Genomic DNA, 26,328 nt, shown 5'->3' on the forward strand with positions numbered 1-26,328 from the left:
ATCAACCACTTCTAGCGCGTATCAGGTAATCTTACTTGGCTATTCCGCTACAGACTTGTTTTATGTATGTCAAGTAATAGTTTTTATGTATCGTGTAATTATTTTACTGAATGTTTGGTTAGTGCTTTCCAATTGATATACACCTTAGTTGTCGTCCCCTGGTGTTTGTTTTCAGTTATAATTAGTGTAATCCATACTAATGCAAGTACTGTATTTCAGGGAGATGCTGAAGCGTCCACCACATTGACAACATCCCTAGATATTCTTCAGCAGCACGAGGTATGGATACTGACAGCTCCATCGAACCAGATCATCAGAGCTGGAATACTTGTCGTTTGATTGTTCTACACAATGTTTCATTCGTGGTTAGCCATTGATATGTACCTGTGCGGTCGACCCCAGGTGTGTGTTATGTTTTCAATATTGTAATCCTTACTAATGCAAGTACTATGTTTCAGGCACTAGATGGAGCGTCAACCCCTGCACTTCATGCGGAGCCTGACATTCAAATAATTCCAGGGGAAGTGGAAGCGGGACCTTGCGTATACGAATCGGCGCAACAGCTTTCGGAAGTGCACACTACATTTACAACATCCCTAGATATTCTTCAGCAGCACGAGGTATGGATACTGACAGCTCCATCGAGCGTGATCATAGAACGTGATTCCATTTTCTATACTTTCTTCCTTATTAACGCAAGTACTGTGTTTCAGGGAGACGACGGAGCTTCCTCTACAATCACAACATCCCATTTAGATGATGCAGATGTAAATAAATCGGAGAAATAAGTCGATTAAATCTCATCATATTTAGATACTCCTTATTTCTTTTAGACAATGCATCATTTGTGGTCATCTCTTTATATGTACCTGTGCCGTCGACCCCACGTGTGTTATGTTTACAATATTGAAAACCATACTAACGCAAGAACTGTGTTTCAGGGAGTTGCTGATGCCTCCTCTAAAATACAATCATTCATGGAAGTCCATGCGGAGCCAGAGGTATGGATACTGACCGTTCCATCGAACTAGATCATCAGAGCTGGAATACTTGTCGTTTGATTGTTCTACACAATGTTTAATTCGCGTTTAGCTATTGAGATGTACCTGTGTGTTCGTCCTCACATGTGTTTTATGTTTTCAATATTGTGATACATAGTAATGAAAGTACTATGTTTCATGGAGTCGATGGAGCGTCATTCCGTGCTGTCTATGCGGATCCAGAAAATATAGTCGTTGCAGCGCAAGAGGAAGGGAAGACATGCGGAAACGAATCGGAGCAACAGCATGCAGATCTTGAAGTTCGAGTCAAGAAAGTTGCAAAGAAAAGAAACAAAAATAAGGTTAGTTACAAACAGTTCATAATTTTAGAAATTGGTTTGTGCTGGGGACTATATTATGTTTTTTTCCTGTCAATTGTACTATACTTTATCTTGTGTTTAAACTGAACATCCCTTTTCCAATCTGTCCTCTTTTACCCGTGGGTGTACGAACTATACATACACAGACAGTAAAGCAAATGAGAGATGTTGCTTGCCAGACCATTTACACTATAGAGGAACTACCAATTCGGACGCGGCGTGTTCAGGCTCGAGATGCTCATGTCCAATGGCCAGAACGTGAATTGAATGTGTCCGGAGAATCCAGTAAAGTTTTATTGGACCATTGCTACAGTGCGACGCACCACCAAAACAAGATGATACTGAATGTATTGAAGATAGCTCTAAGTAGTCGCAGATCAATTCACACAGTCTACACCAGCAACAAAATGTGACCCGAAAAGCTGTCGACATTGTTGTGTTCTCCCATCAATGTTGAAGTAACAGATGTTGAAATGACAGAATGAACCAGCAGCAGCATTGACCGACGCATCAGAACTTGATATCACCGATATTTCTTTCAAATGTGGTGATATGTCCTCAACGTCACAGTCCGAAACAACTTTGACGCCGGATGACAGTCTAATGAAAGAGGGCAAATACATAGTATTCGACAGTTGTTTGATGGAAGTATGCTGAAGTGTGGGCATTCCGTTAGAGGGAAAGTATGTGGGAAGCCATTGATTCATGTGACTCGTCAAAAACAAGGCAGTAACGTCAAAATACATGCCGCCTGTAGATTAAATCATACGTTCTCATGGTCTGCACAACCGATGCTGGGGAAACTGCCAGCAGGCAATCTACTGTGTGCAGCTGCCTCAATTTTTAGTGGGTCCAGTTTTAGAAAGTTAGTCTTTCTTTCAGTTTGTGGGACTCCATTTCATTTCTAAAATGCAGTACTACAAATACCAACATTATTATCTCTTTCCGGCCATTAGTGATGCTTGGAAAATTGTACAATTGTCTCTAGCAAGTACATTCGAAGGCAAACTATTCAGGCTAGCCGGTGATGGACAGTGCGACAGCCCTGGATTTTCTGCCAAGTACTGCACCTACCACTTTCAGGACATGGATAGTAAACAAATTGTGAGCTCGGTGGTCGTGCAGGTGTCCCAATGTACATCCTCAGTGGCCATGGAGAAACTAGGATTTATAAAATCATTGGAATATCTACAAGCGAGGGGAATGGACATCGACCTCATAGCCACGGACAGACATGTTTCAATTGCCAAGACAATGAGAGAGCAGTTCCCACATATTAAACATCAATTTGACGTATGGCATCTTGCTAAATCAATCAATAAGAAAATCTCGGCTGCAGGGAAAAAAAAGGTTTGGAAAGTATTTCACAGTGGTCCCAATCTATCAGCAACCATCTTTTGTGGAGCTCCAAAACTTGAGGGGTCAGTGGAAATCCTACTTGGAAAATGGCGGTCACTGATGCACCAGTGTACCAACGTTCACCGCTGGTCACAAAACCAACATTTCCAGCAATGTGAAAATGGCCCTTTGTCCACAGAGGAGGCACGGAAGAAGAAGTGGTTGATTGCATCTTCACCTCAAAGCCATTGAGAAGATTGTTTGATGAAACTCTATCAAGAGATTTGAGGGGACCGACTGAATTCTGTCACACAGGAGGATTGGAGGTGTTCCACAATATGTGCCTAAAATACAAGCCAAAGCGATTGCATTTCGGCATGCAGGGCATGAAACATAGGGCTCTACTAGCGGTCTTGGCCCATAACGAGAATGTGTGCCGTGAACAGTCTAGGACTACGGGAAATGTAGGGATGCCTCGCTACACTACGGCCTTTGCAAAAAGTAGTAAGAAATGGGTGGTGAAACCAGTATATGAGGAAATGGAGTTCGACTTTGTTAAAGGCCTCATCTCTACTAGAGAAGCACACACATGGAATTTTGAGCGCTTCTGTGCAGAGCACTGATGCATTGCCACCAAACATTGCCACTGTGCCATGTCCACCCAAAGCAGAGCTGGTTGAGAAGTACAAATCCCGGTTTAAATCATTGTAATCTGATTGTCTTTTTGTAAAAAAATGTTCTTGTACAGTGTACATACAAAGTATGCTAACCCGAACCACTCCCTTCACCATCCTGAGTGGCGAACAACATGGGTGTCATCTTTGACTTCTCTCTCTATAGACCTCATATCGCTGACCTTGTGAATATGTGTATGTATATATTTTTGTTGCTGTAACTAAGTTTCGCAATCTCATGTAAATGCTGCGCACTGTTAACTGAGGGGAGGCTTGCGTATTGCAAATAATAAAACAAAAACAATAAATCTCACTTTCAACTCTACTCCCCTGCTACTTTATACTTTCCCTGAGCTTCCCCCAAAAAGTCAATGTCTCCATAGGTATGGTTCTCTAGGGCTGCAAAGCTCGCGGACAACAATTACAAAATTGGGGACTTTAGAACGCGCCAAGCGAGGCGTTGCAGATGGGAGAGAAGCAAGTTCGCATTTGCACATTGAGGCCTAGTACAAAGATGTAGTCGAAAATTCAAGTTCTCACAGATGGCTTTACACGGGATGTTGCAAAGTAAGAATGTATGCTCATACAGAGTGAAGGTCAGCGGCTTTTGATTTTTTGCTCGCGGGCTGAAGAGGCCAGCGACTCGCACTGGCAGTATAAGGTTCTATTGTTTTTTGACCTTGAGACAGGGACCATGCCGAAAGGACTTCATTTGAAGGAAGGGAGCAATAACGTAAGAGACGATAGGGCTGAAAATTCTGAAACTAGACCGAGTTTCATGTTAGTTCAGTACATGGAAAAATCGTTGGCACGAACACAGTGGGATTTACGGACTGCATTACGCTGAGACACAATGGAAATGGCAAATATAATGTAAGTAACTCCTTAGACGCTTTTATACCGGAATGAAGAATTAATGAATGAAGATCAATTACAACTTTTGTGGGATCGTCTTTCTATCGGGCACATGGGCATGCATGTGCCCATTCGACACACATGTAGACAAACAGTCGTTTCTCAGTGGTTCAACGCTAAAAAATCATTAGATTGTGTGTTTACCTCGATTTATCTCGTTAGTTTTCGCATTGCTTTTAGAGCCGAACATACTCCATTGCACTATCCTCGCAAGCAAATAAGTTTCAGTTCGGCCGTAAAAATAAAAATGAAGAATAGTAATAAAGATCGGCTGGTTAGACTAATTTCAATTTTTATGTTTTCTAAACAGGTACATCCTACCGTACTGCTACTGCCACCAATTCCAGACCCCGGCAGACAGTTTTTTCAATCGCCTGCTGCAGCTTCTTGTAAACAACTGCACAACATTGACCATTTTATGGGACGATCGCCAAGGGCCCATATGCCCTTACGCAGTACTAGCAGCTAGAAGCAACATATCAACCTAGTGTCCTAGTGCCTAGTTGATGGAACAGCCCTGTGGATCACTGTGCGTCCAGAGTGCAGCTTTTAACGAAACCCAACACCCTGTGTACCATAAAGGAACAGCGCGTGACTCACTTTTGCGGATTTGCGGATCGAGAGCAAAGAAAAAAATGTCCATTCCGATTCAATATGCCAATTGCTGAATATTCTCTAAACATTTAATGTAAAATAAATGTACTTTACCAAATGTACAATCTTGCTGTTTGATTTTAAACTACTGATTCATATTCCGAATTGTGGCGCGCTGTGTTGTGAGTTGATCTGTGTTGGTTTCTGGGTTCTGTGTGAAGTCGCGTAGAAGACGCAGCACAGTAACATCACAGGGAGAGGCGGGGAACATGAATGTTTTGATAATGTCAGGCTCATGGGCGGGGGATATGATTTAGTGCCGCAAAAGCAGGTCAGCTAAGGCGATGGGGCAAGTGATCGGATTATCACAAAATGCCAGCTCCCTGATGCCTGTTTTCGCGTGCGTTTAATGGGCGAAAACTCGGGTAAGGTCCATAGGACATTTTTCTAAAATCGAGCGACAGGCTTAAAAAATCATGGCCGAGCCGTAGGGACAATAAACATTTTTTACCGAACCATTCCTTTAAAACTTAATTTGCCAAGATGGCCATGCCTCTAGAATAAGGAGAACACGTTCTAATAAACACCGACGTCTGTCTTGGATAGACCAATTGCAGCTGACCATTATTGACTTAAATCCTTTGAGAGGCCAATTCTGTTATAAATAGGCACTTTAAACCTAGTTCAGGCCACTGCAGACACCCACTCCTGTTACTACTGTTACCCAGCACTCCCCGAGTTAAAGGCACTTGGCCCCCTCCGTTGGGGAGGCGGAGTGTTAGTGTGACGTGGGAGCGGGGAAGTGGGGGTTTGTGGGAAAAGGCGCGTAGGGCGCCAGTTACTGAGTAATTGTTAGAAGAATAAAGAAGCTTCCTTTATGCCTCCGTGTGTGCGTCCTTTCTTTGTGCCGCGACCTCGGCAACATTGGCGACGAGGCTGTTCCTCGCACACCGGAGTCCTCCAGCGGCAGTCCGCCGCGTCCCGGCTCGCGTGCAGGGAACCACGCGGAGCCTCCTCCTCCTGCTCCTCCTTCCGTGGCGCTGGGCCCAGAAACCCGCCAGTGCGCGGGCGGCCGCTGACCCGCCGCGCCTCCTCCTCCGCATACAAGGCTGCAGCTGAAAAAAAAAAAAAAAAGAAAAAAAAAAATTTTTTTTTTCTTTTCTCGTTTATTTAAAACGACGCGCGTGAACCGCATCCTCCACTCCAGGCGGTCCCTGCTGTTCACGCATGCCGGAAAACCCGCCCTCTCATAAGGCGGTTGCTCCAGTCCCCTGTCACGGACCACGCCAGCGACGACGTCTGGGAGCCACCTCTCACCGTTAATGGTCCATAGCCGGACCTGCCTTCGCACGCTTGAGGTCTCATCTCCTGACGACATGAGCGTCCAGGGATCCAATCCTGGGTCCCCCCAGCCTGTGCGCGCAGCAAAATCAATACAGCTGAGGCTGCCCCCGCCATTCACCATGACGCCACAAGCGACGAAAGGACCCAGGTGGACTGACTGGATGGAAGACTTCCACCATTTTGTGCGGGGGTCCGGCGATGGTGATTCCCCCAACATCAGGGACATTTTTCTCAACCTCGTGGGGGGTGAAATCAAGACGGTAGTAAAAACAATCCCGACGGCAGAACAAGACTCCTTCCCCAACCTGATTAAGGCCCTGGACAAGCTACTCATCATCGAAGTCAACCGAGACTATGAGAGATATCTATTCAACAAATGCACCCAGCTGCCACACGAGACTGTTGATGAGTTCATAACTCGCCTAAGAGTGAAAGGTGCTAACTGCCAGTTCGACGCTTTCTCCCTGGAAGAAGCAATACGGCTGAGAGTGATAGAAGGTTGTCTCTCTCCTGCGCTCAAGAAACAACTTTTGAAAAAGCCTCTCACCATCCCCGAAGTGAGCGAACTCGCTCGCATACACGAGAGAGTTGATGCACAAGCTTCATCCATGAGCAACACAAATAACCCCAAACAAGACACCAATGAACTCATAGGCGCCATACAGCCGCCTCGACAAGGTGACAGAGGACCACAACAATATAGAGCACCAGGGGCACCAACCCCGCGCCAGCAAAGACAGTGCTATCGGTGCGGGATGTCCTTCCCACACTCCGGGTCGTGCCCAGCATTATCCCAACGGTGCACGAACTGCGGAAGAGAGGGGCACTTCCACTCTGTATGTAGGGAGGGCATACCATATCCCCTGATGCGTCCACAAGCACCCGCCAGAACGCCGTTTCGGCCGCCACCCCCACAATACAATCAACCGAGGCAGTACCAACAAGGGCAAAACCAGAGACGATATGTCAGAGCAATTGAGGAGTACCAAATGCAGGGATACTACGTGCAACCAGACCAGGTGGACCAGCCCAGGCATTTCGTGGATGAATACGAAAACCCCCCCATGGAACAAAGGCCTGAGGCATTCTATCATGAAGATCAAGAGGCGGCCTACAATGCGGCGCATGATCCATATGACCAGGACGAGTTTGTCAATCTCATTCTTGATAACGAAGAGGCGCGGGAAGCCCCAAAAATCCCGATCAAGATGGGAAATTACCAATTCCAGTTCATGATCGACTCTGGCGCCACTGTAAACATCATGGGCGAGCAGGACTACGGCAGGATGTCAGACCCACCACAGCTTGCCCCGTCACATTCAAGAATCTTCCAGTGGGGCGCTGCTACCCCTTTGCAGACGGTGGGTCAATTCGCTCGACGGTTTCTCCTGAATGGACGACAGGTGGACACCACCATCCATGTCATTCGCTCGCTCACCAGGAGTAGATGCCTTATCAGCTACCACACAGCATCCCGCCTGGGTCTGATCGAGATCCACGTGAAAGCAGGTGATACCATTACCGCAACTTCAGACAACCCGAAGGACTTAATCAGCACAATGGCATGCGTTCGAAACCAGAACCTAATCACACAAGACGACATAATGGAGAGATTCCCAAAGCTGTGTACCGGATTGGGAAAACTCATAGCCCCTCCCATCAAGCTACACATCGACCTGCTGGTACGCCCAGTGCCGCAACACCCCAGACGGGTCGGGTTTCACCTCCAAGAGGCAGTGTCCGAGGCTCTCCAGCAATTGCTCTCCGACGGCATTATTGAGCCAGCAACGGGCCCAACCCCATGGGTCTCCCCCCTGGTGGTCGTACCCAAAGAAGGTGGAAAAATCCGTCTATGTGTGGACATGAGAGTGGCCAACACGGCTATCCAGCGGGAGAGGCACCCGGGTCCGTGCATAGAAGACATGATCGTGCAGTTGAACAACGCCCAGATGTTTTCCAAGCTCGACCTGGTTCAGGGCTATCATCAGCTGGAGCTACACCCCGACTCTCGAGTCATCACAACATTTGCGACACATGATGGCCTATTCCGGTACCGCAGACTGAATTTCGGTATCTCGTCCGCTGCGGAGATTTTTCAGGAAGCCATACGTCAAATTATCAGACCCGTTAAGGGTGCTCTGAATTACAGCGACGACATACTTGTGTTCGGCGCCTCCAAGGAGTCCCACGACACAGCGCTGCACGCCACGTGTGAAGCCCTTCAAGCTGCTGGTCTCACGCTCAACATCTCCAAGTGCAGATTCAGCAAGACGAAACTTAAATTTTTCGGCCACATCTTCTCCGGGGAAGGGATGATGCCGGATCCCGACAAAGTTGCCACAATCACTGGCCTTGGCGAACCGCTGCAGGTTGCAGACGTCCGCTCCTTCCTTGGCATGGCGGGGTACTGTGCGAGATACATTCCCCACTTTGCCTCCCTCACCGACCCGTTGAGGAGGCTCCTGCAGAAGGAGACAGTGTTCGAGTGGACTCCCGCATGCCAGCAGGCATTCACTGCCATCAAGCAGGCCCTCACGGAGGCTCACCGCCTGGCCTACTTCAACCCCGCGTGGCACACCGAGGTGGTGGTGGACGCAAGCCCAGTCGGCCTCGGGGCCATACTAGCTCAAACCAGTGGGGCGGACATCAACCCGAGACATGTGGTCGCTTATGCGAGCAGAGCGCTATCCACGCCGGAGCTGGCTTATTCGCAAGCCGAGAAGGAGAGTTTGGCCGCAGTATGGGCATGTGAACACTTCCACAATTTCCTCATCGGGAAGAAGTTCACGCTGATTACCGACCACCAGGCACTCCTATCCCTGTTCGGGAACCCGCACACCAAGATGCCACCAAGGATTGAGCGGTGGGGCATCCGGCTTCAAGAGTACAACTACGACATCATCCATCGCCCCGGAGGTGAGCTAAACCCAGCCGATTATCTGTCACGACACCCTGTGGGGCCCCCGCTGACGCGGAAAGGAGATGTGGCCTATGTGCAGTATATAGCAGATCGATCGCTACCACCGGCGTTGTCCCTCGAAAGGGTGGCCGCCGCATCTGCCGCTGACCCGACGACAGCCCTTGCAATCAGTTTGACTTTAACCAACAAATGGAAAGACCACCACAGGGCAATGCTAGCCCATCCGGGCGTCAACAAACAGGAAATCGCGAGACTGGCCAGAGTGCAGGGTGAACTGGCTGTGAAGGACAACAACATTCTTCTACGAGGCTGCAGGATTGTTATTCCCGCCACACTACGAAACGAGGTGGTCCGCACGGCCCACGAAGGTCACCGAGGGGCGGAGAACACCAAGAAACAGTTGAGATGCTACGTCTGGTTTCCCTTCCTAGATGTGGCGGTCGATGAATGGGTGAAAAACTGTCACGCGTGCCAGTGCACCGCCTCAATGGAACGTCCACCCCCGCTGCAACACACACAGATACCAGATCGCCCCTGGGAACGAGTAGCCGTGGACTTCTACGGACCGACCGAAACTGGCGACTACCTCCTGCTGCTAATAGATGAACATTCAAGGTTCCCCATAGTCAAGTCGGTCTCCACCACAGCGTTTCCCCAGGTGGCAGAGGTGCTAGAGGAAGTATTCAGCGAGTGGGGGGTTCCCAAAACCATCAAGTCTGACAATGGACCACCATTCTGCGGGCACGAGTTCGGAGAACTAGCGATGCATTTGGGTTTCAAGCACATGAAGATAACCCCTCGACACCCGCAAGCGAATGGGATGGCGGAACGCTTCATGGCCTCCATCAAGAAAGCGATACAAAGAGCCAAGGTGGAGGCAGTACACCCGCATCAAGCACTGTGCCGCCTCCTGAGAGCTTACAGGAATACCCCGCATGAAGTAACGAACAAGACTCCTGCTGAACTAATGTTTCGCTATGAGGTGCGAACCCGCATCCCACGCAACCCGTCAAGTGAAGAACCGCTTGACACTGAGACGCTCCAACGTGATGCTGAAGCAAAGGAGAAGGCAAGACGTGACACTGATGCGAGGCGCCACGCTGAAACAAAAGATTTCCAGGTAGGAGACGACGTCCTTGTGCAACAACAAATAACCAGGAAGACAGATCCGCGATTTGCCCCAAGTCCCATGAGGGTAGTCGCAGTAAAAGGTACTATGGTGACGGCTGAAGATCCAAATAGAGCCGTCACCAGGAACTGTCAACAATTTAGACACTATATCAAGAGAGAGGGCTCGGAAGAGCCGAGGAGGTCTGTTTCCCCAGAACCTCGCATGCAGAGAGATGACCTGTGGACCCCTCCGGTCGGGGATCCGGGAGGGACGAGACAGGGAGTGAACAATCCACTTGTCCTAGAGGCGACAGCTCAAGATGAGAGGCCCCGACGAGTGATCAAGAAACCAATGAGACTTGTTGAGGAATGTTGAGCTGATGTCAGGATATAATGTTCGGGGGTAGTGTTACCCAGCACTCCACGAGTTAAAGGCACTTGGCCCCCTCCGTTGGGGAGGCGGAGTGTTAGTGTGACGTGGGAGCGGGGAAGTGGGGGTTTGTGGGAAAAGGCGCGTAGGGCGCCAGTTACTGAGTAGTTGTTAGAAGAAGAAGCTTCCTTTATGCCTCCGTGTGTGCGTCCTTTCTTTGTGCCGCGACCTCGGCAACAACTACAATGAGGAATAATTCAGCCGGACTAGTAATACACGCCATATTGCAAGTAAGTGAATTAAGGAGGGATTTATTTGGACTTTGGTAGCCCCTTGCACTGACAGCATTGGCCACTTATTGCATATTTATTGAGGATGCGCATGCCATATGACAAGCCATTAGGAATCAAGCGGCAGGGTCCAGAGGGGACTGGCGAGATGGTGTTACATAGGTACTTCCAGCATGCGACTAGCTGGAGCGAGGATGTGCACGCGAAAGATGATGCACGTGACCAAATGAAGTGAAGATACACAAGCAGTAGACAGTTCTCTTTCAATACTTGATAAAAGTTATTTGTACATAGTTGAGAGAACAACAATGTTGCCGATGCCATGATGTACTCCTCATTTGATTAGCGAAATGAAAAAGGGCGCAAGAAAAATATTGTATTCAGTCTTCGGTTCACTTGTACAGAAAAGGATAATTTTCGGGTTGCTTCCATAATTGGAATGAAAAGAAACTGACACACTTACCTGTTGCAAACCGAAATTGCAGACTGGAGTTTTTGTCTGGTAATTTGCCCCCAAAGTGCTCCCCGGAACGCTGCACTAAAGATGAACAGCTAAAAAGTTCCAGAAGTCCAGCAAAAAGTGCTGGAGGTTTGGGGGGCCGGTGGAGGGTCTCACAGTTTAGGAATATTTTTCATATTTATGTCAAATCCCTCTAACACTCGCTCTTTCAGATACACCAGAGCACCTGGAGAAGATGCAATTGGCTGCAGTGCGTGCAATACATCCTAAACAATAACAAAATGACTAGAGACAATAATTGAACTTCTAGCATTCAAATATGTCTGCAGGAGCACATAGGTTTAACATGCCAACCCCAACTTGATTTCCACCGTCACTTGACCTCCCCTCACTTTATTAAAATCTCACCTTTGACGTAAGAGTTAATTTCCTTTTAGCATTTTTGGGGTAAGTTGTAACAAACACTGGGAATTTTAAAGGTGAATCCATATATGATTGAACACTGGAACATGGCTTTTCAATTTTGGAGGCATATGGTCCATAGATTGGATCTAAGTCTAGCTCTTTCTTCCCCATTCTGCTCGTACACACGACTCCTTTCAGGAGTTAGAGAGGGAGAGTACCATCGTTCTGCAGGATTGAGTTACCAACAATGTGGACTATTTGCACCACAGCTCTGAAACTGGCAGCTTATTTGTTTACATACATTTGTTATCACAAAATGCTTTAATTCAAGTATTTCATTGCTTTTGCATTGCTGTGCTTTCTTGCTTAAATGTATAAGAATGTGTGTTTTCAAGATATTTGCATTCATTGGAAATCAACGGAATAATTTTAACACTGTCTGTTAATTTCTCTTCACTTGTACTGGCATTTACCCTTCTGCAGTAAAGGTAACCCTGGCCTAACCCTCTCACGACAGATAAACCATGTGTCTAAATGTTGTCATTACCATCTCAAACGCATCTTTCCCTACCTCTCCTTCTCGAACAGACTTGCCGCTGTTATGTCCATTGTAATGTCGAGACTGGACTATGCCAACTCCCTATACCTAGGAGCGCCGGCATACCACCTTAATAAACGCTGCTGCTAAATTGTGCCTCGCCCTGGGTCCAAGAGACCACACCTCTCTGGCTCTCCGAACCCTCCACTGGCTCCCAGTCGGACGAAGGGCCTCCTTTAAGACCCTCTGCATCACTCACCGTACAGTGCACAAGACCAGCCCAATATACCTGCAAGAAAAGTTAAAACCTTACCTCCCACGTCGCACCCTAAGATCAAGCACTGCCCTCCTTTTAGTGATCCCTCCCACCAACTCTGTCAGGAACGGAGAATCCGCTTTCTCAACCTTGGCCCCGACTCTGTGGAACTAGCTTCCCCCACATATTCGTCACACCCAAGAATATATGACATTGCGCAAAGTACTAAAAATGTGGCTGTTTCGATTACAACATCCTTGTCCTTAGAAGCAACTGAATCTCCAACAACCATTGACTAAATACACATTGGGACTCCCGACCATGTCACCAGTGAATACGTCCATCAATTCAGCTATTGACCACTGTATCCCTGATTCCAAAATAACAACCCCTTGGATCATAACTCCTCCCAACTCCCTGTTCAACAACTTGTCTAGTCTTGTGACGTCGCTGTGCCCCCGTGTGTCGCTGTGTACCCCTCTGTATTGCCCTCCCCTCTAGTACACGTGATGTCGCTGTATGCCCCACTGTTCCTGTGTCTCGCTGTGTACCCTCCCTCCCTCCTGTTCCTCCATAATGTCGCTATGTATCTCCCTACCCCGTCCTGTCGCTGTCAGCCCAGCCCCCTGTCTCCCTGTACCCCATGTGCCTGTGTGTCGCTGTGTAACCCTGACTCCCTGTTCCCCATGATGTCACTCTGCATCCCTCTACCCCCGTCCTGTCACTGTAAGCCCAACCCTCTGTCTCTGTCCCCCTTTGTGCCCATCCAGCAACCATATGTGCTTTGTGGATGAATTATCATATCACACCAGATCATATCACTACGCTTACTGTCTACTCTACACCATCACTCAGAGTACAGCTATACCCCTCGATAAATTCAGCATAGCTACTCACATACAAACACTACCCCATGAACACCTCATAACTCTAATAATGCGCAGCTATATCGCAAACCATCCTAGCTGCTCACATAAGCATCCTACAGTCCTAACACAGCCAGAACCCAGTCTGGGTGTCCACCCACCAGACTGCATACATTTAACTGACATCTCCACCACCACACCTAAGGCTAGGGATGCAGCTACCATTATGCTATTACATCAGCTGCACGCATAACTGGTGCACCCATGCACCCTAAGACACTAACCCGCTCTACTCTCTACTGACCTGGATTGCGGTCCCCGAGGGCGTTCAACCGACCAGCGCTTTGAGGTCATACCAATGCTATATATAGCGCTATATAAATGCAAAATACCAAAAGAATCCAATCAGCAACAAATGCACAAAAATAACTCTTCAGAATCAAAGATCAAACACTGTACATCCTGCAACAAAGGCGTCAAGCACTATGTGACAACATCATCAACTCCCTTAGAATAAAAATTGAAACAATCCAACAGACCATTGAAGCAAGCCGTGCAACTATAAACACAATCACAGAACCACTGACAACTGGCGATCCACCAACCACAGCAAGATTCTTCCGATTGGAACCAATAGACGACAACGTTTTCTCCTCACTAATAAAGGACATCAACTTGGATGCATCTCCAAGCGACCCTTGCTGTCCCCTAACCCCTAGGCATTTACAAAGAAGTCCTCAACCACAGCAACCCAGCATCACACTTCTGGATTCTTATGAACCCATCCCTAAAAACAGAAATAGTACTGAAATCATTCAAATAGGCTTACATCAAGACACTGACAAAAATAAACGGAAAGCGCGTAAAGACCCCAGTAATTACAGACATTTATCCAACCTGCCCTACCTGGCGAGAATACTGGAGAACCATGTATACGAAATTCTACTTGGCTACGTCGAAACAAACAGAATACTCCACCACTCGCAAGTCTGCTTCAAACCCACGAGGGGACCGGAATCTACACTCCTATCCATATGGGGCAACTTAAAAATAAATGCAGACAACAGCACCCAATCTGCCCTAATACTACTGGACACATCAGTGGCGTTCGACACAGTCACACAACACTAATGAAAAGACTGGTGGAAAGTAGTGTAAAAGACTCTGCCTTAAATCGGCTAAATCCTTCCTCACAAATCAAACTGAAAGAACCTACTTACCGCCTTTTACCTCAAACACAAAAAACATCTCCTGTGGGGTGCCACAAGGCTCTAGCCAGTCCACTCATCTTCTACACCTACTTTCCCCCATTGATGAAAATCATTCGAAATCACACACTGACCGCCTACAACTACGCAGACGACACACTGCTAATTTTCAAGATAGCCGTTTTTATTTACCTCACTGTTGACTCTGTGCTTCTTCACTATTCAGGAACTATGGCAACAATTCATTCCTACCTGCACGAGCCAGAATATTTAGAAGAGAAAATCCTTGAAAGAGTCGGGACGATGTGGAATCAGATTAAAGTAATGCGGATCAATTTCCGGAGCCTGAACCCAGTTGCATGGAACACGTTTCCACCTGGCGTACCTGCCACCATTGTGAGCTTATGCCTACTCTGTTGAAGAACTGCTGCTGCAGAGAAAACTCTGGCTGCATGGCCTACATTGCAGAAGAAGACACACCACTGCTCTGCGTTACCGAGCTGCGTGACATCAGGGCAGCCGGTCTTTGGCCCCCAAGACCTATCTGTAAAAACAGACTCCGGTCATCTTTTTTTGCCGTTTCTTTTAGGAAAGGTCCTTCTAGTGTTCAACTCTGCGCGCCAAACCAGGTTTGGTCCCTTTGTTTGTTGGCCTTTGGCGGGGTTCAGTGCTGAAGCCCTCCTCTGGCGCCTGGGTGTCTGGGGTGGACAGAATGTGAGGAAGGTGCCTGAACCTCCCTGTGCTTAGTCTCCTAGGGGACCTGAATGCACTCTAGCGTGATTGGCCGGCTGGCTGTCCGGCAAGGACAGCCACCCTGCTGTGTGAGTGACAGCCAGGCTGGAATGAATGGGGGAACACTGTTTAAAAGCAGGCTTCTGGGACTTGGAAAACAGAGTCAACCACTGGAACGAAAGAACCGAATACGAGCTGAAGGAAGACGACTGCTGCAACTCGTGGTCCACCGGTGAAGCCCTGCTGCAGGATCGAATGGCCTGATACTCCATCGACAGAGAAGCACTTCAAGGTTAACTTCTTCCCTTGAGTTTGGTGGGAACAACCAACTAGTAAGCCGCCTGGACACCGTCCCCATGCTGGTCGAATTTTCTGAAGAGTGCTGTGGAAAACCAGATAGCCAGTGGGAAGGATACCAGTTTGTGGTCTTTAAGGCACTCACACCTTACACTGATGTTTTGCCAAGCTTGTGGCCTCTTCCCTGGGCAGTGCAAGGACCTCCCGACGTCCTCCTTGTCCCCACGACTGAAGCTCGGGAACAGCGAGATCTGCAGGAACTGCCAGGAACAACTGCCTCAGCTACAGCTTTTCTTCACTTTAAAAAGGTACTGTGCAAATGCGGTCAGGAAATCTTTTCGGCCGCGGTGAGAGTTTGTGAAACTTTCCCAACTTTGAAGGATTGTCCTTCCCTAAACCAACATCTAACTTTTCGTCTCACCAAATTCTTCTAAGATCTGTGACAAAGACTTAGCCGTTTACTACCAGAACTGTGCTATTCTATACATCTGAACCATTGACTTTGGCCCAGGCCTACTGAATTGAATTGATGGTTGTAGTGAACTGAAACCCTTTGCCCTACCTATGAAAGTATTTGTGCCTTGATTTCTTTGAACCTTGTCTTTTTACTTCTTTTAAAAGTAATTGAAGTGCCATTTTGCTCCCACTTCAGGGGAGCTGAACTTGTTCAGTAACTTATTGGTTGTGTATTTGCACTATATTAGTATATGATATTGAGCTGCTCTTTCTAGTGTAATGTTTTCCTAACGACTGTGTAAATATAGGTCTATTCTTTTACCAAGAAACCTTGAGTAAATGGTTATTTGAATCACTGCGATTGTTGGCCCTTTGTGTAACCCCTTGTACTGCTCACTTTACTCTTGAGATAAGTCTGGCTGTTCAGCCACTGCTACCACAATACTGTGTAGTACAGGCTTGTACCAAAGGTGAAATTTTACTGACACGTGTAGTCTTAATTGTATGTAGTGGTCCCAAAGGGTACTGCATGTGATTCTGGCTAAGAGAGGGTAAATGGAAAATAGCAAAATTGGTTGTGGCTTGCACAAATGTGGGAACCAAAGGTAGGGGAAATGATTCTTCCAGTACTCTCAAGATTCCTGACAAACATTACTAGCGAAGGGCAGCCTTCCATCAACAATGGCCACAGATCACATGCCCATAGAGTGTTTGTCCTGTGATTAAGTGCTCAGTTTATGAAATGTTTGAAGGGTTGTAACCAGCGCTCCAGATAAGATTTTGAGGTGGGAGTATTTTACTCCCTATTTTAAGGTAGGGAGTAAAACCAATTTACAATGGTAGTATTTTATAAGCGGGTAAAAATATATTTGAACTAGAAAACGGAAATGTTTTTGTAATAACTATTTCTTTGCACATTTAAAAGATACAAGTGTACTTCTGATCAGGCAGTAAAAGTAGTTTCTTCCTGTGGTACTACGTGCACTTCTGGTCCAAACATATCCAAAGAGATGTGTGGGTGAAAATAGGGGGGATTGTTTTCTACGTGTGTGTATCCCATTTTTTATTGGGAGCATTTTTGCTCCGTTTTTGAATTTTTGGGCGTTTTTGCCTATTTGTAGGGAGTAACAGTGGCCAATACACCCCTTATCTGTAGGCTTGGTTGTAACCCTCTTTGACACACTTAGCACAGCCACTAATGAAAGAGGTTACATTAGTTAAATGAAGAGGGTCTATAAAGCAGAACCATATTAAAAAAAACAAAAGCAGGTTAACAGAAAGCACAGGATCTGTGCTTCATAGATCAGAGCACGAAGGTCAATCATGTAGGTCAACGTGTTGTGCTTCACAGTGGTTATGGAAGGATCCAAACCTACATCTAGTACCCATAGCATATTTAAGATACTTAATGTCTACTCTGTTAGCAAGTTTTATAGGAAGCAGTTGACATTTGGTCTAAGGAAGAGGGCACATGATACTAGAATGGTCTGCAGTGTACGAAGATGCAGGTTCTCTGTTTCAGAGGAAAACAAAACAAAGAAGAATCAAAGTGGCTTACACAAACTTGCTAAATTTGCAGCAGCAATCCAGTACCTTTACGTGTCTTATTGTTAGAACTTTCAAACTTCCTCCGAAGGGAAGCAGCTTGGGGTCAATTGGTGCAGAAATTTTAATTGTATGACATCACAATCAGAAACGAGCAATTTTCATGGTGGGAAATGTTCCACAGTGCCTCTATTAGGTTAGCCGGAAAAAAGTGACATAGCTCAAGCCCAATGACTAAGAACATGAAACCTAGAGTAATTATGGTTAATTAAACCACTCACGAATATAATGTTAAAAGTGTGAAACGTTACAAAATTAAATTGTTTCCTTTATTCAGATTAAGATCCATGCGAACAGAGAAGAATCCGATGTAAGGATTGTCCTAATGTGACACCTACCTTTTGATACAGGTACTCTGGCTGGGACTCATCTCCGGTACAATTTGAATAAGATCTGAGGCAGCAGCTTTCTGGGACACTTTCATTGAAAGTGTGGGGTTGCCAGGAATGATCCTCCCAGTCGGTGTAATTGTATACACCACAACAGCCAAGCTACATAGAAAGATAAAACAGAGCATTATTAACAAAGACAAACCAATCTGAAACACCAAGGGTCACTTAAGCAATATAACCCAAGCAAAGCGGCTTGGGCTTTAACGGTAGCCCCAGTAATGCCCCCATGTTAGGCAGAATCACATGCAGTACCCTTTGGGAACACTACACAGAATTAAGACTACAAAAGTCAGTCCAATTTCACCTTTGGTACAAGCCTGTACTACACAGTAATGTGGTAGCAGTGGCTGAGCAGCCAGACTTATCTCATGAGTAAAGCGAGCAGTACAAGAGGTTACACAAAGGGGCAGCAATCACAGTGGTGCAAACAAACACTTACTCGATGTTTCTTGGTAAAAGAATATACATTTATTTACACAATCAGTTGGAAAACGTTCCACTAGTAAAAGAATCTCAATATCACAATCTAATATACTACAATACACAACCAATAAGTTTCTGAACAAGTTCAGCTCCCCTGAAGTGGGAGCAAAATCGCAGTTCAGTTACTTAAAAGACCAGGTTAAAAGAATCAAAGCACAGATACTTTACGAGGAAGGGCAAATAGTTTCAGTTCACTTCAACCAGCAATTCAATTCAATAGGCATGGCCCATAGTCAATGGTTCAGAGTCTTGGATATGATAGCACAGTTCTGGTAGTAAACGGTTAAGTCTTTGCCACGGTTTTTAGAAGTAGTTGGTCAGAGAAAAGTTGTGTGTCAGTTTAGGGAAGGACAAGCCTTCAAAGTTGGGAAAGTTTCACAAACTTTCACCGCGGCAGAAAGGATTTCTTGATCACACTTGCACAGTACCTTTTAAATGAAGAGCTGTAGCTGAGGCAGCTGTTCCTGGCAGTTCCTGCAGATCTCACTTTTTCTGAGCTTCAGTCGTGGGCACAAGAGGAGGACGTCGGGAGGTTCCCGCACTGCCCAGGGAAGAGGCCACAAGCTTGGCTAGACGTCGGTTTAAGGCGCGAGTGCCTTAAAGACCACAAACTGGTATCCTTCTCACTGGCTATCCGGTTTTCAACAGCACTGAAGAAAATTCGACCAGTATAGAGACGGTGTCCAGGTGACTTGCGAGTTGGTTGTTCTCACCAAACTCAAGGGAAGAAGTTAACCTTGAAGGGCTTCTCTGTCAATGAAGTTTCAGGCAATACAGACCTGCAGCAGGGCTTCACCGGTGGACCAGGAGTTGCAGCAGTCATCTTCCTTCAGCTCGTCTTCGGTTCTTTCATTCCAGTGGTCGACTCTGCTTTCCAAGTCCCAGAGGCCTGCTTTTAAACAGTTGTCCCCCATTCATTCCAGCCTAGCTGTCACTCACCCAGCAGGGTGGCTGTCCTTGCTGGACAGCCAGCCGGCCAAACACACCAGAGTGCATTCAGGTCTCCTAGGAGACTAAGCACAGGGAGTTTTGGGCACCTCCCTCACATCCTGTCCACCCCAGACACTCAGGCGCCAGAGGAGGGCTTCAGCACTGAACCCCGCCAAATGCCAATGAACAAACGGACCAAACCTGGTTTGGCACGCAGAGACAAACACTAGGACCTTTCCAAAAATAAACGGCGAAAAAAGTTGACCAGAGTGTTTTTTACAGATAGCTCTTGGGCGCCATATTGAAAAACATGTCTGCCCCGATTTTTTAGCTACCGGTGTTCGCGGTCCGAAAAATCATGGTAGTTGGTTCTAAACCACTGCCACCAGCCATTTGAGAGGGGAAGGGTAACATTTGACTGTTATATGAGTGTTTAGACTCAGGGGATGCTAGGCAACCCCTCCAGCACTCTATAGGAAGATAGTGTGTGTTGGGTCTGTACATTTAAATAGACTAGTAAGTGGGATTCCAAGATGGCGGCCGTGATGAGGAGACGTAGTTCGGTGTCTCTCCCGCCAGGCCGCGGCACAATAAGCACGACATTGGACATTTCTGATGAAACTGGGGGTCGGTACTCCCCCCCCCCCCCACCACGAGGAACAGTAGCGGATCCGAGATACTGGGAGGCGAAACTCCGAAGAATGAGAGCCGGACCGCCAGGGCGGTGAGGGACTATGATCGAGTGGCGAGGGCCGAGAGGAGAAGTAGGCGCGCGGTCCGGAGTGGCGCCACCGGTGTGGCAGAGACGGTGGGACCCCCAGACCCGTGAAGTGTGGCAGGAGGCGGTAAGCGGCTGCGGCACCCATATCCCCCCCCCCCGAGCCCCAACCCCTCCGGAGCAGCAGCAGTTACCAGTGGGGGGAGCAGCCGGGAAGTCACCGGGTGAAGTTGTTCTGCCCAGAGTGTGGAGCCTTCCGCGAGGGGAGCAGGAGACGGCAGGCGGGGGACTGCCGTCATCCCCAGCCAGACGGGCAGAACAGGACGTGGAGCCCCGTGGCTCCAGATCGCGATGTGGCCGGTGCATCCACCTCACCTCGCCTCAATAAGCAGAGGAGACAGAGGCTGGGGCGTGGCGTGGAACCCCCCGCCCCTCCTGGACGAGGAGGAGAGCGTTGCCCCCCCCACAGAGGAGGCCCCCGGCAGAGCCCAGTAGGAGGCACAGAGCGGGGGGGGGGCTAGAAGAAGACCGAGTGGAACGTTCCCTTGGGCCGGGCAGAAGAAAGGTTGTTGGTCCCCTCCAGCGCTCTCATAGCCAGTCCAGAGGCTGGTGGAACACGGAAGTCACGAAAGTGATGCACAACACGTGGGCAACGCAGGGCAGTCATCACGGATGGTCACCAGGCAGACTCAAAAAAGGCACTCAGGAACCCTGCAAGAAGATTGGGTGGCCATGTTGGTGGTGCCCCCTGGTGAGCTGGATCTCAAGAGGAAAGAGGGCCATCCAGGAGTGGTGGTGTTATACACGGAGATCTCCTTCCTTGGAAGTAGAGAAACACCCTAGCACAAGGAGAAGCCATGTGGATGGCGTCCCACCCCCACTGAAGCAAGGGGCTAGCGCAAGAGACTGAAGCAGGATCACTGCCTGGGAAACACAAAGAAGGGTAACGAGAGAAGACCCAGGTGGACAGTGGGGCAAGGGACGGAGCAGTCAGAGGAGCCTGGAGGGGATGGGAGCAGCAAATTAGCGCTGTGGGCCCGACACCAACACAGAGAGGGAAGTAAGTCCTGCACCGCGAGGGGGACCACACACAGGAATATAATGTCAAAGTCCAAAGGGAAAGGAGGTCTGCCAAAAGTACAGTCGCATTCCACCAGGCAGGAGGCGAACATGGTACAACTTTGGTCATCGGATGCACCGAACAGCTCAAGAGGGAAATCCCAGGAGGAGCCACAGGTAGAAAGAAACCAGGCTCCCTTACAGCCCCAGCAGCCCTCGAAGCAGGATATGCAAACTTGGTTCAAGGAGCTGCAGGATAAATGTATGACCACAGTCCATGAACAATTTGCTTCCTTGAGAGAAGATATGAAACAATCAGTGCAGGAACTTAGAATGGATGTAAACAAGCTGGAAGAATGCACGGACACTCTGGAAAGAATCATCCAAAATGCAGAAGAGGAAGCACAGCAAATCAGTGAAATGCAAGAGCACCTGGTGAGGTTAACACACAACCTAGAACTTCAATGCGAATACCTAGAGAATTGCTCGTGCAGGTCCAACATTTGCATCAAAAATATGGTGGAGTCAGTGGTAGATAAGGACCTCAAGTCAGCAGTTCAAGAAGTATTCTGGGATATTTTGGCAGCGGAAGATGCAGAAGATGTTAAAATTGACAGGGTGCATAGGGTGGGGCCAAGGAGATCTGGAGCACCGGGAGAACAACCCAGGGATGTCCTCGTGGCCATGGCATCTTGGCAAAAAGAGCAGATCTTAAGGAAGGCAAGAACAATGGACCTTATTAGGATGAATGGGGTGGAGATTGAACTCTACCAGGACCTTGCATTGGCGACTCTTCAGAAAAGGAGGGCGATGGCCCCGTTGCTAAAAGAGCTGGGGAAGAAGAACATTAAGTACAAATGGACCTTCCCGTTTGGCCTTCTCTTCGCTTGGGATGGTAGACAACGGAGGGTGACATTGTGCGAAGAAGGTTTGTAGGTGTTGGGTATCCTGGAGGATGGGGATGACGAGGGGAGTCGACGGCCAAGGGAGGTAATGCGCAAGAAGCCTTGGGAATGGGAAATAGCGCAACACAAGAAGAAATAAGCAGGGGGGGTAAACGGTGATCGCACCAAGTAAACAGTGGTCGGGATAAAGTTGGACTCCCTGCGAGGTTATTCTCGAGTGGGTCGAGAGCGACGGGCTTAGCGCCCTAGCTGGTTTAGATACCTGGTCCTCCTCGGGACTGTTGTTGTTATGTTGGGTTAGTTGCTTGGTTGAGGGAGGGGGGGATGGAGGAGGGGCAGGGTGGGGGGAACCTCCAGGAGAAGGAACGGTGCGAGCCATCGGGGGTGAAGAGTGTCGTAGAAGGGGGGAAAAAAACCATGGGTAAGCTGAAAGGCCTTACGCTCAATGTAAGGGGTCTAAACACCCCGGTAAAGAGGAAAAAAATAGAGCACCTTCTAAGTAGGGAAAGTGGGGGATGTTCTATTTTTGCAAGAGACCCACATTAGGGCCAAAGACAACACCAAGCTAAGACTACGAGGGTATACCCGGATAATTCAATCTAACGCGCCAGATAAAAAAGCGGGGGCCCTTATTGCCCTTAGAGATAGCAGGGGTATTCAAATCCAGAGTACACGGGCCGACAGACAGGGTCAATTTGTATATGCAAATGCTCTAATTGATGGGACGTGTTACACCCTGGCGTCGGTTTACGCACCTAACACGGGACAGGAGGGATTCCTGAAGGAGGTGCTAGGGAACCTGGAGGGCTTTGCCTTGGGGAAAGTAATACTGGGGGGCGACCTGAACCTGGCCTGGCATCCTTCAATAGATAGGAGCTCAGGGAATGCCCAGGGCCAGAGAGCTCAATCAAAAAACCTCAGGCAGAAAATGGTTGACATGGCTCTGTGCGATGCTTGGCGGGAGCTGAAAGGGTCCCAAAAGGGTTACACTCACTTTTCACACGTCTACAATACCATGTCCAGGATTGATTACATCTGGGTGGCGGCGGGGATACGGGGGGGGGGGGGGAGTTCAGGAGATGGAGATAGGCCCAATTACAATCTCGGACCACGCCCCCATATGGTGCGTTATAGCTACGCCAGGGATGGGAAGCTCCTTGTGGAGGTGGAAGCTCCCCCAGGATATCCTTTTAGACCCAGTTCAGGGAGATATTATTCGGGACAAAATTGTTGAGTATTTCGCTGACAACAACACAGGCGACATGTCGGCAGGAACTACCTGGGAGGCATTCAAGGCGGTCATGCGGGGCCACTTGATTGCATTAAAGGCATTTAAGGATAAGCAGAGACATAGCTGGGAGAAGGAACGCAAAAAGAAGATAGAGGCACAAAAAGAGCTCACGAAAAACCCCACTATGAGCTTGAAGAGGGCTCCGAGACATTTACAGGGTCAATTGGAGGTGCTTCGGACGAAGCAAGCAGAGAGGATAAAGATAAAGAGTATGCGGAATGGGAAGGGGGGGACACTAACAAGAACCTATGAGATAGGAGAAGTCTTTAGAGGCTATTACCAATCACTTTATGCATCCGATAAGCTGGATAATGCGGACCAAGACACTTACCTGAGGTCCATCACCCTACCGCTCGTCACCAAAGAGGAGAGATTAGCCCTAGATCGGGACATAGAGGAAAAAGAAGTGAGGGCAGCTATTAAGGGGCTCCCGCTAGGTAAAGCACCTGGTCCTGATGGGTTTACGGCCCCATTTTATAAGAAATCTGCAGATATCCTTGCCCCCTTTTTAAGAAAGCTATTCAATTAATTTAGGGGGTGGGTAATGTCACACCGTCAATGAATGAAGCCAAGGTGTTGGTCTTTCACAAGGCCGGGAAGGATCCATTGAACCCAGGGTCCTACCACCTGATAGCCCTAATAAACCTTGATGCGAAACTCTACGCCAAGGTCCTGGCAGCAAGACTCTCGCCGTTGCTCCCCCGGCTAATAGCGATGGATCAATCCGGGTTTGTCCTGACCAGCAGACCCACAATAACGAGGAGGTTGTCACATCTAATAGAAAATATGGGCATCACTAATACCCCAGCTGTTTTGTTATCCTTAGACGCCGAAAAGGCTTTCGACCGGGTAGAATGGTCCATGCGGTTTAGAACACTTCAACATATGGGGTTCAGGGAACACTTTATAGAAATGATTAGGGCCAATTAAAATACTCCCATCAGAATTGCCATCAATGGGGAAGTCACAGGTAGAGTGGAGATTAAGAGGGGTACAAAACAAGACTTCCCTTTGTCCCCTATTCTGTACGCCATCTTTCTGGAACCCCTCCTAATACGAATCAGGGAGTCATCCACTCTTATCGGTATAGAAACGGCAGGCCAGCAGCATAAAGTAGTCGCATACGCAGACGACATGCTAGTGGCCCTCACAGAACCGGCACACACTATCTGAAGCCATTCATGAGCTGGACAAGTTTGGGGCAATATCAGGGCTGAAAATCAATAGAGCCAAATCGGAAATTTTAATCCTGGCAGGGGGTAGGAATGAAATGAAGTGGAAAGCAGCGGCATTAAATTTAAAGGTAGCAGATAAAGGGATAAAATATCTAGGTGTAACCCTAACACAAAGAATAGACCAATTGTATGGGGCTAACTATCCTGACCTCCTGGGGAAGGTGAAGAGGGATACAGAGAGATGGAACCCTTTAGCGATATCGTGGTGGGGCGGCATAAGCACAGTGAAGATGCCCATTCTGACGAAATTGGTTTATTACTTCCAGGCCATCCCCAAAAGGATCCCTAAATCTTTCTTCAGAGCACTCAAAGTAATCGCAAGGTTTATCTGGAAAAAGAAACCCCCCAGGATTTCCAACATAGTTCTAACGGCCCCAACTCAGGAAGGGGGAATGGCCCTCGCGCATTTTTATAGATATTACCAAGCGGCACAGCTGTGGGTCCTTAAGGAATGGATGGGGGTGGGAGGAGAACCTAAAATTGTGGGCACGGCAAGATAGGGCGGTGGCGAGATCCCCTCTGGTGGAGCTATTGTGGAAGGGGAAAGCCAGTAGGCACCCAAATCTACGGATTAGCGAAGTGATGAACGCGCCTTTGGAGGTCTGGGATGAGCTACAGCGAAAGGGTATCCGAGCAGAAGACCTAAGCCCCTTTACGCCTCTGTTCGGGTATCCAGACTTTCCTCCGGGGATGGTGAAAGGGGCATTTGATAAATGGGAGGAAGCAGAATGCAATAAAATAGGGGAAATGTTTCAAGACCAAGAAATTAGGTTGTTCAAGGACTGTAAGGTTATGTTGAATTTGAAAGAGGAGGATAGATATAGATACAAACCATTAAGAAATTGGTTGGTGTCACCAAAAGTCACACTGGCCGCCACAAGGGATTTCACTCCATTTGAGAAGTTTACACTGACCAACCCAGGGTCCAAGAAACTGGTATTGTGGGTGTATAAATGTATTAATGCTCAAAAAGAGGCATTCGAGTGGAGTTATATGCTGAGGTGGGAGCTCGCTCTGGGGGAACCCATTTCGGCAATGCAGTGGGGGGGATCTCTGGAAGGGCATCCCGAAGTTGACAAGATCGATACAAATGAAAGAAATGTGGTTAAAGGTGGTGATGAAATGGCGCTATACCCCTGTGAGACTTAATGCTATGTACCCGCAGACACCAAAGGGGTGCTGGAGAGGCTGCCAGGGGGAGGGTAGTTGGAGGCATATTTGGTGGGACTGTAGTAAGCTGCAGGGGTTTTGGGTGGAAGTGAAATCTCATTTGAAGGGACTCTTTCCACAGGTGAACTTGTTGGGCGAGAAGGTATGGTTGTGTGGAATGAAGGACCCGACAGCAAAAACGTTCTCTAAATCGCAATGGAGAAGCTTTATGGGGCTGCTGATAGTGACTTGGGCGGTGATCGGCCAGAATTGGAAGCAAAGGGAGCCGCCTCAAATGTTTAGTTGGCTTCAGAAGGTGTGGACTCTAATAGCAATGGAAAGACTAACACATAACCTGCAAGGCACACAAGGAACGTTCTTAAAGGAATGGGGAGGAGTACTGGAATACCTCCAATCGGATTATTTGG

The 26,328-nt window shown here is 48.0% G+C and overlaps 1 protein-coding gene across 2 annotated transcripts in view; it reads right to left on the reverse strand.

Moving 5' to 3' along the window:
• LOC138577950 (tetraspanin-3-like) overlaps positions 1–26,328 on the reverse strand; it is a 437,846-nt gene that overhangs the window by 140,947 nt on the left and 270,571 nt on the right. For both annotated transcript variants that reach the window (XM_069649670.1, XM_069649669.1), the window contains exon 5: positions 18,077–18,229. In XM_069649670.1, the coding sequence (XP_069505771.1) occupies positions 18,077–18,229 (153 nt within the window). The remainder of the gene's footprint in view (positions 1–18,076; positions 18,230–26,328) is intronic.

The sequence above is a fragment of the Ambystoma mexicanum genome, chromosome 1p (genome assembly GCF_040938575.1).
Source record: "Ambystoma mexicanum isolate Mex_15411 chromosome 1p, UKY_AmexF1_1, whole genome shotgun sequence".
Taxonomy (NCBI): domain Eukaryota; kingdom Metazoa; phylum Chordata; class Amphibia; order Caudata; family Ambystomatidae; genus Ambystoma; species Ambystoma mexicanum.